Raw genomic sequence first — 17,619 nt, forward strand, 5'->3', positions numbered from 1 at the left:
TGAACATATTAGGAAGAATCAGGGCTTAATTTCATGTTGGAAACTGCTCAAGGGGATTACCTTCCAGTGGGATGGCTTTAGGGTGAGGAGACTTCCTTTTGGGACCATAATAACTGAGTTTCTTGGAAGAAACCCAAGAAAGAGTCTTTCTCTCTGTTCACAAAGCGCTTCCACTGCAGCTTGAGTCCACATTGCTGCAAGACTCTTTTACAGAATATGCTTAGATGGAATTGGAAGCTCAGCTTACAGCAAAGCTGAGGATTATAATAATTTGTATTATGAAAAACCAATATTTAGGGCTTCCCTGGTGGCACAGTGGTTGAGAGTCTGCCTGCCGATGCAGGGGACACGGGTTCGTGTCCCGGTCCGGGAGGGTCCCACATGCGGCGGAGCGGCTGGGCCCGTGAGCCATGGCCGCTGAGCCTGCGCGTCCGGAGCCTGTGCTCCGCAACGGGAGAGGCCACGGCAGTGAGAGGCCTGCGTACCGCATAAAAAACAAACAAACAAACAAAAAAAAACAATATTTAAAAGATGCTCAAAGACTAGAGAAAATATTGGATTCTGATTTATATATCAAACTCATAATTTGTATGTACATTTCAGTCTTCCGTCATCTATAAAGTCGTGGTAACTTTTACTTCCATGGAAGATTTTGGATTGCATATGACAGACTTACATTATCTCAGAAAATACTTTAAAAGAACAAAATTGCATTAAATTAACATGAGTTAAGTAAAACAATGGCTGATAACCATTGTTGTAATGATTTCATGCATACTATACTATGTCTATTAAAACATTATTAAAATTTTGTTTTCTCTTTGCTTTTAGTGCTAGGTTACTTTCCTTCTTTGTAATGAGCAAAATTTCTAACATTCTTGAAATGAGAGAAATAGGAAGCCTCCTTAAAGGATTCACATCAATTTGTTACTGTGTCAGATGTGGATTAAACTATAATAATGGCCTAAAATTTGTAGTTGATTCAATTTGTATGTATACTTACAAGCATAACTTCAGTCAACTTATATTCTTTCTATGAGTAAAAAATAGATTTATAAGTTTTTCAGAAAAAGTGGGGGATTAAAATGAACATTTGCTCTCAAATATGAGATAAAAAAGAGAAAAAACTTCATTTTTCTGGAGTTGGTTATTTGATGTGGTTATTAAAGTATTCTTTTAAAACATGGTTACTGTGAATATCTCCATTCTCTCATACCATTCTGGGAACAACTGAAACATACAGAATGTATGAGAGGAGCTTGGTTCTTGCAGGAGAATCAACCTGTTGAAGTTCTGGTTTTGTCCTTGACACTACAGTGGTGTGTTCCATCTCTCTACATTTGAGAAGGCCGATTCTCCAGTTACTTGCCCACTTATTGACTGAGCTTAAAGGCTGAAGAACAAGTTAGGGAAAGGCAAGGAATAAATATTTTGGCCTTAAAATAGAACCACAGAGAGAGAAAAAAAGGCAAATTCTTAGACTCAGACATTTTCTAAAGAATTATTATTATTTTAAAAATTTCCTAATTATTTCCTGCCAGCTAAGATAAAAACCTCAGAGGGCAAAGAGCAATATGTCTTTAAAATATACTACATTTTTTTCAAAGATTCCTTTTCTACGTAAGATAAAATTCACGTAGATGGACTATTTTGGTGGATAGATTTGGTGATGGGGGTTTGGAAGATTGCGTAAATGGCATTTCTCAGGTGTTGGTGCTTCCTAGTTCAAAAACATGACTCTACCAGAGCCTTCATTTTGTATTGTTTTTTGACTTATGTGCAGAGGCTCTCATTTCAGGTGGAGAAGATTGAGTGTGAGGTTGAGTCATTATTTGAAGTCCTTTTGTCTAAAGGAAAAGGTTTCAGGATCATTCTGGACATAGAAGTAAAACTTTTCTGAGATGGATTAATTTCATGCTGTGGTTGTCATTGCATCTCTTTCCAAGGCCAGTCATTAACTTTGTTAAAAATCTTTTATCATGGTATCCTAAGGGGGAGTTAAATACCAGCAGAGCTGCCAGCCAGCCATCAAGTCTCAGAGATGGATGCTTTGTTAACTGCTACAAAAGAAGCCTCCTTTCCACATCCTCATTAATTTACTTCAATTTTGTGGAAGAACAACGCTCAAGACAGTGCCAAAGATCATCCAGCCCTTAGGCTCTGCTGAAACTGCTGATTGGTTGGGGAACTTGGGAGGCAATGAGCCCACTAAGAAGTGACAGAGGGTGACAGGCACAAAGCTGACACCTTTGAATGGGATGGTTCTCCTGTTGACCCTCAACTTAAAAAAAAAAAATCTAATAATCACTTTTTATTCTTGTATGAAGTTTAGTTTGTTCTTCTCCTCAATCTAAGTCTAGCTGCTATGCAAATATATCTTTCACATTTTTGGACAGAGGCCATGCTAATGATGTTAAAAGTTAGCAACCAATATCGAATGACTTTTTAGATCTTGTAAGATGGCACCAATCTAAAGACGTACATCTAATTAATTAAGTTCATTAAAAGACATGCAATAAACCACACTCAAGATGCAGTTACCTTCAATTTTGGTGAGCTTATCTCCTGTTGATAAGAGTATTTAGGGAGGAGCGGAGATGAGTAGGGCTGGGTAGGCTGAGAAAGTGTGGGGACCAGGTCAGAGGCAGTGGCCAAGGAGGAATGAGAGGGAAGGGAGGAAAGCAGACAGCTGGGAAAGGATGTAGATGTTCTATCTCCCGAAGAAAGTGAAGATGGCTTAAATATTGAGGAAAGACAAGGTGCAATTATGCTTGTGTCCAGCATGAGGTCACATGCTTTTTAGAGAATACCCCCCGCACCTAAATAATTTTAAAGTTACCAAATACCCTGGGGCGTGTGACATTTATGACAAGTTCTTGCTTTGAAAGCACTAACTTTTTCTTCTGCATTTGATTCAAAATTCCCAATGGGTATGATCAGTTTCACTTTTTTTCTGATATGAGCGGCTGGAGATAAGAACCCCCATAATCTACAATTGGTATAACGTAATTTGTGGGATGGGTCCTTCTAAACACTGAGGAAGAAAGCGTAAAACCCTGCAATGACTCTTTGTAACTTGCTTGTGAAGTAGATCACAATTTATAGTCAGTTTGCTGCAAAGTTAGGGAAGTTACGACCTCTGTCTGTGCGTATGCGTGCATGGTGGGAACTGGCTGTGAAACTCACCCCCTGAGCACCACGCTGTGGGTGCTGCCTGCAGCCGGCAGTAGCAGTTCCTGGGAACCAAGCCACATGTCTAACCACATCTTAAACTTGATTAAATTGAAGGGGAAATTAGTTATTTAAGTAATTGACTTAGAAATCTGTTTGACTTACTGAAATGAATGAATGATCTGTATTACTAAGCAGTGTGTTTATTTTATACGAAGGCAGACATGGCTCCCTTCTTTGTCCAGATGACATTTTCTCACCTGGTTAGGGGACAGCCAGGACTCAGGGTTTTGTGGGTGTCCGGTGGCCTAATGGGCACTCACCATTATTTAATCCCAAGAATACCCCATATAGACCAAATGCCTCTACATTTGTTATTGGTAAGACCTTAATTGGAAATTATGGGGTTTTAAAACTGATTTTCATTTTTAAAGATTTCTAAATAGAGGAGCCATGGGGGAAAGTGACTTGCTTAGTGGCATAATATGAATCATGAATTTTGTTCCATAATTGCAATATTTGCCAGTAATCATATTTGCTTTTTAATTCGCAGATTAAATATTTGAGACATCAAGTTTTGTTTTTGTCTTTTTTGAAAGAGAGAAGCTTACAAGCTAAAGATTTAGAGCATTTCCCTCTTAACTGATTAAAATTATTGCCCAAGGTTCTTTGTTTGTAAGGTGAATATGTAGGACTCAACTCTTAGGTCGTCACCAACTTAAAGCAATTACCTCTTCAGAAAGAGTGGAAAGGGAACTGCAGTATATTTTTCTTTTTTGTTTTCTTTTTTTTCTCTTTCTCTTTCTTTCTTCCCTTCTTTTTCAAACTGCTACTGCTACAAAGATATGGTGTATAGTTTTCTCACCCTGGAGGTGAACTAATCTCTCTGTGTAGCAATTTCCTCATCCCGAAAGTGGGAATAATAATATAACCCATCCTACTGAGCTTTGAAAAGTAAAGATGTAGCATTCTTAGAAAGCTGCCTGACACTCCATAAGAGCTCAACTATTAGCTATTATTATGAATATTAAAATTAGAAAGACTTTAAATTACAAAAATCTTTAAATATGGATTTATAGTAATAAATAAATAATGGAATAATATCACATATTTACATCATCTTGTTAAAATTTGGTGTGTTTCTATCCATCCCTCCACCCCTACCTCATATAGTGCTGTGTTTCTTGCATGGAAACCTTCCAAGACAGTGTCAAAATTGATGTTTATTAATATGGTTAACTGTACTAGCTAACCGTAGTAAGACTGGTTAGTTCTTCAGGAATTAGGCAAAATTAGAGTACCTCTTCACTGGGTTTTGCTGCATTGCTGTCTTCCTTAGGGCTCCTAGGGTCTGTGGGCATTGCTATTGGAAATTTTAAGCAGTCAGCTTTCCTCTCTTCTTCCTCCTCTATGTGCAGGAGTGGTGTCACCTCTGTGCCATCGTGGCCACACCACAAGGCATCTGGTTCTTGAGATTCTGGCCCTCTTCGGATACCTGCCATGACCCCCTCATAGATTTCCTCATCTTCTTCTCCAATGACGGGGAGGGTTTGGGGCAAGGGACCCACACTAGTGTGTGCAGAGGTCACGAACTTATCACCTAGGACCTCAGGTACTTTTTCAGGGCCTGCAGAACCCTTTCTCGTTGTCAGGTCTGCAAAATGGTTTTGAGGTGTCTTTCTGGAATCCTGAAGTGGCGCTGCCTCAGGGGGCTGGGCTGCAGCTGAGGTCGCACCCAAGCGGGGGAGAGGTAGCAGCGAGGAGGGTGGCTTGGCAGGTGCAGATGCTGGCGGCAATGGGAGGACAACAGAGGGGTCCTCCTTAATTTCAAGGGTGATCTCCTCTGGGGTATTTGGTTTGGCTTCGTCAGCAGGTAAAACTAAAGCACCAAGCTTCTCTAATTCGTCCAAGAAGTTGTCCAGAAAAGGAGGTAGTGTTGGGGCCAAAGGCTTTACCAGTGGACACTTGGCTGTCAGGGACAGCCACCCCGGGGTGATTCCCTGGAGAGCTCCTTTATCTGGGCCACATGAAGCTTTGTGCAAGGGAGGGGGGACTGGTTCGCTGGAAGCCAACTTAGAAACGAGCAGGATATATGAAGTTAAAAAAACATGAAAATAATAATAATGCATTAAAACACAGAGACAGAGAAATGCAGAAAGGTATGATGGTGAATATAAAAAATATTTTATGCTATGGTCTATATTTGCTTATAGTTTTTGAATTTAAATACATAAAATAATTAGTATGTTAATTAAAGATTTATCTGAATACTTTATACTAGTATTTGGAAAAGGTCTATTAAATGTCAAATGACAAGATAAAGCTGTCATAGAGATTATAAGAACAGACAGCAAAATCTTTAGAGATTTAATTTAATAGACTACTTCTTTCAAAGCAGGTTTCCAGATATTGATTTAATGTAAATGACTCTGAAATAATGTTAATGAAAACCAATAATGAAACTTTTTTATTCCCAGAATCTGTTTAGTGTTCTTTCTTCCTGTGCCAAATCTTTTGAACCTTCATCATTTTCTCACTTGGGTTTGTGAGGTGATTATAACAAACGGCATAAAATATTTTTACATCATTATATGTTAACACATTTCTAAATGAATAAGTTCTGAGAGATATTTTTTAAGAACAGAAACCCATGACCAAAACGAGACTGAACTTACATAACTACTATTTCAAAGTTTTAAAAAATCCAAAGTAACTGTTGACATAGAAAGGGAGCATATGATGCGAACAGGAATAAACTTCTGCTAGGACTTCCATTATTTTTTTCAAAAGCTGGACATTTTATATAATCTAGTGGAGGTCTAATTTATGAAGCTTAATCTCCTGAAGTAAAAAAATACTTCTGTATATCAATATTATCGCTATATTTTGGATACATTGAACAAAACAGAATTTTTTATGTAAATTCATTAAAAGTTGTTCTAGAAGTGTTGCCTAGAAACATTCTAATACATTTATGTATTGTTTTTGGACTAGGAAGAATGCTACATATATGAAGGCCTTGAGAGAGGCTGGTGGAAGACATTTTACTTTGATTCTTTCCAGGTCGATGATTTGGGTTTGGAAAGAAAAAATCTTCAAGAAAGATTGCACTTGCTGGTTGACTGTTTAGGCTGACACGTCACTGGTGCACTCAGCACTCTTGGTCCTTAGTATGGATCAGTGCACAGTGCACTCTCCACTTAACTTTTGACTTCTGTCCTATGATAGGAATGGGGCTTTCATAGAATTTATTTAGAGTTTTTAAAAACAGAAATGTGATGCCGTGTCACCATGGGGTGGGATAAATGAGATTAAATGTCACAAAACACCTGTGAGCATCCTTACAGAAGATTCAAGACTAAAGGCTACATAGCACCTTTAGTGCTAGGAACATTATGTGGCTGAGGAGGAAAGGTCTGTAAATTCCATTATCGTCATGGCTACTGCTGTCCCATTACTACCTGCTGCTACTACTACTCCAGCTCCATGACCGCCACAGTCACGAATATACATGTTAATGGGTTCAAAGTGCTTAGCCTTACCGTGGACTTGCTTCTACTGAAAGTTAAATTAAGTATCCCAAGATACCAATATCACAAAACTATACCTATAATACAAACATCATATAATTATCTTTTCTTCCAAAAGCATTAGAATTGGATTCTACTATATTAAAGGCAGAAATATCAGAAATAATATCAACTTACATTTGAGTCTCTCCTAAAATAAAGATAGTATGTCAAGAAATGTGATTTGAGTATGTCCAAGAGTGATTCATAAATCACAATGAATTCCCTCCTCTATTTATAAATATCAGTCAGAAAATAGGATATTTAACGTTTAGTATATTTTGGGCATCATGGTTTAAAAGTACATTACAGTTCTTTTTCTGAAAATGATTCAGTTCAAAACTACTGAGAAGTTCCCTTCATTTAGCCAATGACATCATAGTATACATTACCAGTTGGTAAAACCATTAAATATTTTTCAAAATTTATGAACGTAAGCTTTTCAACGTATTTTTCCCCAGCAGTGAGAATAAAACACTAATTAGTTATTAGTGAAATTTGTACATTTCTCGATTTATAAAATGTAAAATCTGGTATTCTAAGAGAAAACTTAGGAAACTGAAAATACGTTTAAATCATATGCTCAGCAAAGATTAAACACTGTGATCTAAAATATTACATTGCCAATATTATGACATCATGTAAGAATTTCTTATATTTTAAATAAGCCTTTGTAGATACACACTTATTCTTTCTTATAAACTTTTATTTGAAAGTACAGTCGCTTTGAAATTTATCTGGTAGTTCTTTTAAGATGACTAAATGGTGGATAAGACAAATACATGGATGAAGATTCTTTTCTTTCTAGCAGTAGGAACTACTGAAGGAAGGATGTTGCTCTAAATGCTGAGCTCTGCTAGTGAAGTAAATGTACTAAAGAAGATTCTGGAAAATTTTATAACCGATCAAACAAAATTGGAAAGTACCAGACTGTTCCATTATCCAATGATAAAGGATTGAGAGTAATTGCTCAGCAACCCAGTCTTCAAAGAAAAGTAGAATAAATAAAATGCCTAGCCTTAGCCCTTTAAAAGAAAATGCTTCTCTTAAGATAGTAGATTCTTTATGTAGTTTCCCTTTATGTAGCTCAACCTTTATGCCAGCACCCATAGGAAAAATTAAATTATATTGATTTGACCTGGCACTTAGAAACATAGCATGTAAATCTTTTGCTTTGCCATAGATATGATGTTGTAATCTAATGTCCTAAAATCATGTACCAAGTATGTTACTCTGAGCTCCCAAATATTATACTTAATATGCTAGAATGTTTTCTTACCTTATTTGAACTTAAGCTGTGGATTCTATCACTAGAATAGCTGTGGGGTATTGGAGGGTCAGGGTAATCCTCAGCACCTTTGGTTGTATTCTTCTTGATGACTTCTACATAGGAAACAGGGAAGATGCCTTGTCTGTTGGTTCCTGGAATTTTACCTTCATACCAGTTTTGATCAACTCTTTTAAGAAGAATAATTCTATCTCCCTGTAATGAATATTAGGAAAATGCATTAGAAATAGAGATGTGATAACATAAAAATTATAATTGTCAATGTTTTCTAATAAACAATAGTTTTCCATCTGGGAAAGCCTTATACTTCCAGTGTTTTGTTTTCGTTATGAGAATGCAACTAAAGCCTCAGAGCTTACTCCCAAATTATGGCTTATCAACATATATGCGGTTTAATCATCCATTTACAACATTAGAATCTTTCCTAAGGATATTTGGCCTTATACATGTTCATATTGGTACTGTGGGAAATGACATGTGTAAGTTATTTCAAAAAGCACAGTAGTTTAACCTGCAATGTGTCGATGACAGTACCATCATCTGATCACTGACAGATTCAAGGGAATGACCTTATGTAGGAAGAGCTTCAGAAAGTGCACTATAGCTTGCTGTGATGGTGTATCTGAAATGGGTTCTAGAAGTCAACCCCTGGAAGGGATGAAGTTGGATAGCAGAATGTTTTTCTTCTTTATCTACATGTTCTGAGTTGTAACAAAGAGTGAGGCTAACAGGACGGGGCAAAGCTAGCATCCTAGATTATGCATAGCTGTGGCCAGGGCTGACATCCACCTGGTCTGCATCAAGATGGTGTAGCACCAGCATCCATTCTGATTGGTGGGTGGCCATGCCATAGCAGTCAGTAATATATATATATATATATTTTTTTTTTTCGGTACGCGGGCCTCTCACTGTTGTGGCCTCTCCTGTTGCGGAGCACAGGCTCTGGACACGCAGGCTCAGCAGCCATGGCTCACGGGCCCAGCCGCTCCGCGGCATGTGGGATCTTCCCGGACCAGGGCACGAACCCGCGCCCCCTGCATCCGCAGGTGGACTCTCAACCACTGCGCCACCAGGGAAGCCCAATAATATTTTTTATAAACCCCCTGGCTTTTGCAATGATAGAACTTTCTACAGTCACTATTCCTGCTGGCTGTAGGATCAAGCCAATGCCACAAGACCCAGTTTAAATTTTGAATTTGATAAAATTTTTGAATAGTAAGGCAGGAGAAGAACACTCTTTTGAACTGTATTAAAGTGCTATTTTCTTTTGATGTTTCCACATGTACAGCTCCTGATATTTAGCCCGAGGCACCCCTTGGAGACAATTTGGAGCCTCCCAGACAATTTGGAGTCTCTCTGAGAAGCTTTGCATCCCACAGGCACCTCATCTGGAAGGACACAGGAGTGGCAGGTAACAGTGACTCAGGGCAGCCTGATGGAGTTCTTTGCGGAAAATGAGGGAGACACAAAAATGTCTAAGCAAGAAGATGACCTAACTTAGTTGTGAAAATATACAGCCTTTCAAATGCACCAGTGAAGAAAGCAGGTTACCTTTCTCAGCGATAGCTCCACATTTGTGTCAGCGCTGAAATTGTATTTGGCTACAGCTTCTCCGATTTCTCCAGGCTGGGCAGGGGGAGGTGGTCTGGCAGGCTGTGCTTTCTCAGGAGGTGTGAGTTTCTATGAAGGAGAACAGTTACTTATGCTTGACCTGTGGTAACCCTGGAAACAGCAACCACGTAAGGAGGAAGGGGAAGGGACTTACCTCTACGTATGAGATTGGGAAAATGCCCACTCTCCCGTGGTGCTCTCCTTCATACCAGTTTTGATCAATTCTCCTGAGGATGTAGACAGTATCTCCTTTCTTAAATGACAGCTCCCTAGAAGAGATACATTTGAATGTTTTTTTTTTTTTCCGGACGTATGGCGATTATTCTTAAGATCAAGATTCTCGCTAGATTTGTATGTGGCTGGGAAATGTACTTCCAATATTGAAAAAAATCTGTTGAGTCCAGTTAGATGAGGATTTTCCTTGAAAATTTTTAGAATTCCTTTGAAACATTGTAACTTTAGAAATGATTTCAAAAAGAACAAATGTAAACATCACATCTGATTTAAATCACAGGCAGATTAATATGAAATTTAAAGGCGGGGACAGACTTGCTGTCTAGTCATTGGTTTAGAGTAGAGGAGTCCGGAAGCTTGCCCTAAGGCTGGATTCATTCTGCAGCGATTTTTACTTGTCCTGAAGCTAGTTGGTTACTTACTTCTCTCTCTCTCTTTCTGTCTCCTTCTGATATGTTAAAGCTTACAATAAGGAAACCAGTATCATTTAGCCTTAGCACGGAAGTGCCAACATAAGAAAAAATTTTATTTGTGGATCTTGAAGCTGCTTGACAGGCATTTAAGTAGAATATCTTGATAATGAATTTATTTTGTGAAACAGAAAAGATTTTATACTTTGATTTTTCAATGAGGCACAAAGATAAACATTTTTAAAAAGTGGAGTATAATTGACCTGTAACATTATATTAGTTTCAGGTGTACAACATAATGATTCAGTATTTGTATATATTGCAAAATGACCACCACCATAAGTTGAGCCAACGCTGGTCACCACATATGTTACAATGTTTTTTTTCTTGTGGTGACAACCTTTCAGATTCACTCTCTTAGATACAGTACAGTATTATTAACTATAGTCACAAAGATAAACGTGTTTCAAGTGCAAAGACATGCACAGATGACTTGTAACCGCTTATATATCTTTTGTTTTTTAAATAGAAAAATATTTTCAAGAAACTAACTATGCTTTTCCATTTGGGCTGTTTCTAAGGAGACAGTACGTAAATTGGAGTATTTAATTTTAAGTTATAAAGACATTAGTCATCATAAATAATTCACACCTAAATTCTCACCCTCACTGCTTCAGGTTTTCATGGCTTCATCCCCCAGGTAATTGTGTCTCAGTGTTATTTTGCCTCCACAATTATGTCTCATTGGAGGGTACCTATTTCAGATCTTTTGCCAAGAGCCCCATTTTCACACACATCTGCCTTCCCACTCCCAAATCTTCTGCGTTGCTTTGTTCAGAATCTTGAGTTGGATCATTTATGTGTGCAGAGTACATAATGGAGAGAGGTTCATATCAGATGTAGAATATTTCATGTTGATTAAAAGAATTAATTGAAAAAAAGTTGCATAGTAAAAAGAATTATTACCCATTTAGAAGTGCTAAAACTTTCACATTGAATCTGTGTTAAATTTTCAGTAACCCTAAAAGCAAACAAGATTCACAGGGCCTGACATTCAAATACAGTACTTCCCTCTTTTATGCAAGTGCCTAATGTAGAAAATAAAACCCCAAATGTTTAATGTTTACAAACCAACTGCTTTATTTATACCAGGTATGTTTTATTTCTGGAAATGAGAGTAGGAAGCTTAGCTTAAAAGAAAAATAATTAGTTGTCTCTTATTTATATTTTTTTAAGTGTGAAAAGATATCTTTTCTATGTGTAAAGACTTGTCTTTAAATTTTTGAAGTCGTCTAGAAAAAAGGACAGTGATCTCACCCTCCAGTTTTCAAAATTATGTTCGTCTTATCTCAGAACTAGAATTTCTAAGAGTCCCATTTTGACCAGTTTGCTCCAACCAGCGCCTACCAGCTTTGAACAGTGGCCACTGACAACCTTTGGGAATAGCATTTTATCTCGTTTTCCTCCTTAACAGTTGAGACATTATGTTTGGTGAGTTACTTAGTTGTCTTTTTGAAAATTAAACTTTCTTGTGTTAGGTAAAGAAAAACAGCTTTTAAAACAGATAATTATTTGAAACAGAGATATCTGTCTCTTGTTTGTAAGATATTAGGCACAAAAAGCACTCACATCTCTTGCAGGACATTTTCTCCTGCCCAAAATGTCCATGAGACATTTGGTCCACATGAAAAGGTCCTTGATATTTGGTCCTGTCCAAAACAATTTGGCATGAGCCAAATATGTTCATGGACATTTTTAGGACCAAATGTCTGATAACCCTCACATCTAGCTAATGATTGAAATGACTTAAAAATGTGGCTGGTCCTCCTGAAACTTTCAGTGCTCTCTGGGTGTGTGAACCTTTTTTTTTTTTTTTTTGGCGGTATGTGGGCCTCTCACTGTTGTGGCCTCTCCTGCTGCGGAGCACAGGCTCCGGACGCGCAGGCTCAGCGGCCATGGCTCACGGGCCCAGCCGCTCCGCGGCATGTGGGATCTTCCCGGACCGGGGCACGAACCTGTGTGCCCTGCATCAGCAGGTGGACTCCCAACCACTGCACCACCAGGGAAGCCCTGTGAACCTTTTTTTTAAAGCTGCATGAGTCATCCATAACCTTGATTTTTGTGTCAGGTACATGACTACATTGGGGCTGACAGACAACCGCTCTTTACGTCTCCTGAGAACAGAACAAGAGGAGTGTGATTAAGCTGCAATCAGATAAATTTATTGATGGTATGGAGGAAACATTTTTTTTTCTTACTAAAATTATGGGATGGTTTCCATGGGTGATTGTTCAGTTCACTTCTCTGGAGGCTTATAATACAATTAGATTTCGTTGGTTGAGGAAGACCTTTGTGAAAGTGGGATGGTGCAAACAGCCCTTCAGAACAGCTGTGTCATTTACACTCCCACGGGCAGCGTGTGGGAGAGTGGGTTTTCCTGAACCTTTGCCAATGTCAGACATTCACAATGAGGATGTGGTCTTGGAGGAGGGTGAGGGGCTGGGCACTTGGAGCAAATGCAATCCAGTGACAGAGTCAACACCATAAACACCTCTCCTCTGCACTGTACCTCATCTTTCTTTCAATGCTTGTTTCTAATTAAGGTTTCTCAAAAAGCCTGTGAGCCCTGGGCATATTTTATATGCCCTGTTATTCCTCAGGGCTTCATACATCTAAGGACACTTTTGGTTGATTGTCACAAAGAAGAAATGAAATTTACATGTTTTATGTCATTATTTTATAAAACTGACATGCCTTGTACAAATTATCACACCATATCCAAAGAACAGTAGCTAGGACCATAGTGTAGTAGAAACAGAGCAGATGTTACTTATCTCATCAAAAAAAGTTGTAAGCTTTCCTTCAGGATTTTTTTAACCCCAGATTTAAGCCATGTTTGACATCTTCACTTCTAAAGAGAATTTTCTTATTTAGTTAATTTAATTCCCAAATTCTGAGTGATTTTATTTTTTATGTCTTCTGCCAGAGATAGATTCTTTAACTATTAATTCATATAATATGCATTTATATGAATAAATGCTTTGGTTATTGTATATATATTCAGCTAAACAGCACCGGTATAATTTAATGCCAATATCTTGAATTCTAATGGAGACCAAAGTTTCTTAAGTAAGGTCTGTGACATGGGCCATAACAGAGCTGGAAAACTCACTCCTATTTAAGCCTCCTTATGTGCTTAGTACTAGCCTTCCTCAACCCTATGCTCACCTGATGAACAAATTCCTAAAAAAAAAGGTAAAAAAATTACGACACAGGTGTATGAAAACACCAACATCAAAAGACCACAGGATAGAACTGTGCTCAGAGTCTCTAAGCTCTAAGTATTGAGAAATGGAGATTTTACTCCAGGTATCTTCATAAACAATTCTAGTCTTTAACCACAAACTATCCTGAATATAGTTGGATAAATAAATGATATAAAATTCTCCAGTTAAGTGTTACTCCCCCAACAATTTATTTTTACTTCATTCTCCACATGAAAATTGTAGAAACAAAGATCCTTAATTTCATTTTTTTTTTCCTATCCTTTTGAACTCATTGTGCTCTAATGCGCTTGGTGTAATTTAAAACTCAATGTTTCTCAACTAAACTCAAAATGAAAATAAAATTACCCACATCCCAATCAATTCAGAAGGAACCATTTAATTAGAGTAGATTGCTGAATTGGGAATTAGGTCTTATTTGTAACACATCCCAGTGCAATATTTGTCTTTCAAAGTATTATTAATGTATTTAAAGTCAACTTAAATCATATGATGAACACTTATCTTACTTACTTGGATGTCTGAGCCTTAAAATCGTAAACAGCTTTTGCAGGCAATTTCTGAAAATGAAGGAAATGGTTAGCGCTAACTTAAAATTATGGATTTCTTATAAAAAAGCAGTTTCACGTGAATTAAAGAGAAATGAAACCTCAAGGAATGATTAAACATATACAATTTAAATCATTTATGCAATTTATAAATAAATCAATTAGTTCTTTATTTAGATATTTAAACTACAACAGGAATGTAACAGATGACTTATTCACCCTAACTATTGAATATCATATTTCATCTTAGGAACTAAGGTAAATGAATGCCATAAAAGGGGACTAAAATGCCTGCAGAGGATTCAGTCCTAGGTATAATTTTGGCTTTTCCTGGGATAATTGTGGGAGGTCAATTGCTGTATGTCCTAAGTATTGACACAACTTCTGAATCATAATAAAAGGACTGGAGAAAGTCATGAGGGAAGTCATTACCCCTTTTACTAAATACTAATTGACATAGTAGCAAAGAAATATTAGCCCACTTATCACTGAGAGGCTCGTTAGCGGCCAAAAGTATAGGCTGGTCATTTTATATTCCCTGGAGAGTTCAGAAATTCTTCAGCACACAGTAAACCAGCTGCTTATCTTTGAGTCGTGATACAATGTGACTTGTGCCCACACTCAAGCTTCGGGGCCCACAGATCTGCCTGGGCCACCTGTAGCTACTTCCTCTCTGATTCCAATAATCCCCTCACCTCACTCTTTCCCTGTGACTCTGGTGAACTTTGGGCAACCTGGATCATTTCTGACTTCTTTGGGGGTCCACAGGCCCTGGACTATGTCAGACACCTGTAGAGAACTTTCTAGAGTGCCTGCCAGTCCAAGACCAGCCTTCAGTTTCTATCAAACCTTCATGGCTCCAAGAAAGTACAAGCCAGACCTCCAGCCCTGGCTCAGGACCATGGACAAGAGCCAGTAGGTAGGTGGTTCTCAGGGGCAGTGTTTTTTTTTTTTTCAAGGATCCTCTCTAACAAAAGCAGGCCAGCAAAAATTGTTTCTATAGAATTTGTATTGATTGGCAGCACGGCTGACCTAGGGCTGTCCCCTACATCACTGGGCCAGAAATTTGTACAGGGGAAACCTTCTTCCTCCAAGGGGTGGCCCAGCTCAAGACTCTTTAATTTATGGGTGTCAGGTCAAGATTCAGAGAGTCACTGTCAAACTGGACTACAACTGGGGGAGACCTGCCGCTAGGGTCAGAATGCAGCTGGCTTCAAGTCCTTTGCTCGGGCTCCAGGGAAAACTGTTTCTAGTTTCTCTGCCATCACTTTTGTGTTTTTAATCTGGGTTCTTTACTGGTTTTGGAGGTAACTTCGGCTGGCAAGTGCTTTATCAAGTATATTGGTGAAAAAGACTCAAATGATACTAAAAAGACTACCTCTTTTTCTGGAGTTCCTCTTCTTTCCCTTGGTACACTTCTCCCCAAATCGGTCAGCATGGATGTGTAACTTCTAGGGGACTCACGGTCTATTGGAAAGGACAGGGCCAGAGTGAGATTCCACTTAATCAAAGGCAGACTTGTTTAGCCATTTTTCCTGGTGGCAACTATTTACCCTTCACATCTGGAGAGACACTGCAATGGAACACATGGGTCTGAAACTCATGGGTAATTGTAAAGTTGTGATATAAGACAAAAACAGAGCATTTTAAGAGGAAAAATGGATATTCTCCCATTTTTTCCTTTTTCTGCAATACAAGATTGCAGAAGTATTATAATCATAAATATAAATATAATTGTAACATTGCTGATATAATTATACTGTAGCACCTGGTATAGACAATTTGCAGTTATAGGGATTGTTCACTTCAAAGATTTAATACTTTCTATTTCTATTCTTTTTGCCACTAGTTTATAATTACTATGATAGGGCCTGGAGAAGATGGAGAAGGTAGCAACGACTTAATTTAAGAACATGGTAATGAAAAAGAGAGAAAAATAAAGTATGATGATGACAGAACTATGTCATGGCCATTCTCTTCCCTCTTTCTCTCTGTTTCTATTTTTTTATTTTTTTTATTTTTTTGCGGTACGCGGGCCTCTCACTGCTGTGGCCTCTCCCGTTGCGGGGCACAGGCTCCGGACGCGCAGGCTCAGCGGCCATGGCTCACGGGCCCAGCCGCTCCGCGGCATGTGGGATCTTCCCGGACCGGGGCACGAACCTGTGTCCCCTGCATTGGCAGGCGGACTCTCAACCATCGCGCCACCAGGGAAGCCCTCTCTGTTTTTAATTACTTATTGAGTCTGAAGATGGCATCTTAAAGCTTAAGGCTTAAAAGGCTGTTACCTATTGCCTTCCTTTGTGCTCAACTATCTTATTAGAAAGTGAATATCTATTCCAATAAACAAAGGGATAAAAATTTTCTAAACAGAATGTGTTGCATTGGTTGCCAAATTACTTATCAACTATTGCATTGTTTTTGTTCACCTTAAAACACAATATACATGGTTAATTACATTATAAAATAATGATTGCAAGTATCTATTAATGGTATCTTATATCGCATGCCTTATACATGGAAATGTAACTGATATTGAATAACTGGAAAAGTAGCTAATTTACTAAAACATTAGGTTATGACATGTCTCAATCAGTGAAAATTTCAGATTGTTGGCATTGATTTAGAAAATTTGAATTTACTGTTTTGAAGCATGTCGTATAGTATAAATGAAAGCAAAGATAATACTAATAAGATAAACAAATGTGTGCAATGGTAACTAACAATTGGGCTATATATAGTACATTAATATGACATCTGAATTATGTCTCTTTTTTGCCTATAGAGATTATATTCTATGCTACAAATTCTGAATTACATGAGTTTGAATCTTGTTTCTGCTACCTACTGTCTGTATGACTTTGGTCAGATTTCTTGTCCTCTTTGGGTATTGATTTCCTCCACTGTAAAACAGTATTTACAATAATATCTATCTACTAATATCTATCTATCTACTTGATACTCAAGTAGATAATGTATGTAAAGCACTTTGCAGTGTCTGGTGCATAGAAAACTCTCTTGACAATCCAAGTTTCAGCCTGGAATACTCATTCCAGCTTCCTAAAATTTACACAGTAAACAGATGCACTTTAAGCATTAATGAAAAGAATTGGATAAAAATATCAAAACATCCTGTGTTTTTCAGTAACGTAAACCTGAAAAAATGTCCTCTGTATTTGAATTGCTATTTGTCCTTGTGTTCCACTTTAAGGAATAATCCATCTATGAAAATGAAGTCGAGAGTCACTTTTATCCTAAATAGTCTAATTCAAATGTCAGTATAGGGTTGTTTTAGCAGAAATAGAAAATAAATTAATTAAATAATGGAAGGGAAGAGAAAATGAATACAATGAATGATGGAAATGAGACATATATAGAGAGCTTAAAGATATATTCACAAAAATTTTATCCCAATTGTATCTTTTAAATGGAGAAAGTTATTAAACAAGTCCTATTCTCTTTTAATCGCCAATCAATTACTATATTACATATTTTGGTTTGTTTCCT

The 17,619-nt window shown here is 37.8% G+C and overlaps 1 protein-coding gene across 9 annotated transcripts in view; it reads right to left on the reverse strand.

Moving 5' to 3' along the window:
* SORBS2 (sorbin and SH3 domain containing 2) overlaps window positions 1-17,619 on the reverse strand; it is a 319,740-nt gene that overhangs the window by 16,084 nt on the left and 286,037 nt on the right. For all 9 annotated transcript variants that reach the window (XM_032618487.1, XM_032618493.1, XM_032618491.1 and 6 more), the window contains 5 exons: window positions 15,494-15,582; window positions 14,081-14,127; window positions 9,794-9,908; window positions 9,580-9,708; window positions 8,020-8,223 (listed from right to left, as the gene is read on the reverse strand). In XM_032618487.1, coding sequence (XP_032474378.1) covers window positions 8,020-8,223; window positions 9,580-9,708; window positions 9,794-9,908; window positions 14,081-14,127; window positions 15,494-15,582 — 584 coding nt within the window. The remainder of the gene's footprint in view (window positions 1-8,019; window positions 8,224-9,579; window positions 9,709-9,793; window positions 9,909-14,080; window positions 14,128-15,493; window positions 15,583-17,619) is intronic.

Source organism: Phocoena sinus, chromosome 21 (assembly GCF_008692025.1).
Source record: "Phocoena sinus isolate mPhoSin1 chromosome 21, mPhoSin1.pri, whole genome shotgun sequence".
NCBI classification, from domain to species: Eukaryota; Metazoa; Chordata; class Mammalia; order Artiodactyla; family Phocoenidae; genus Phocoena; species Phocoena sinus.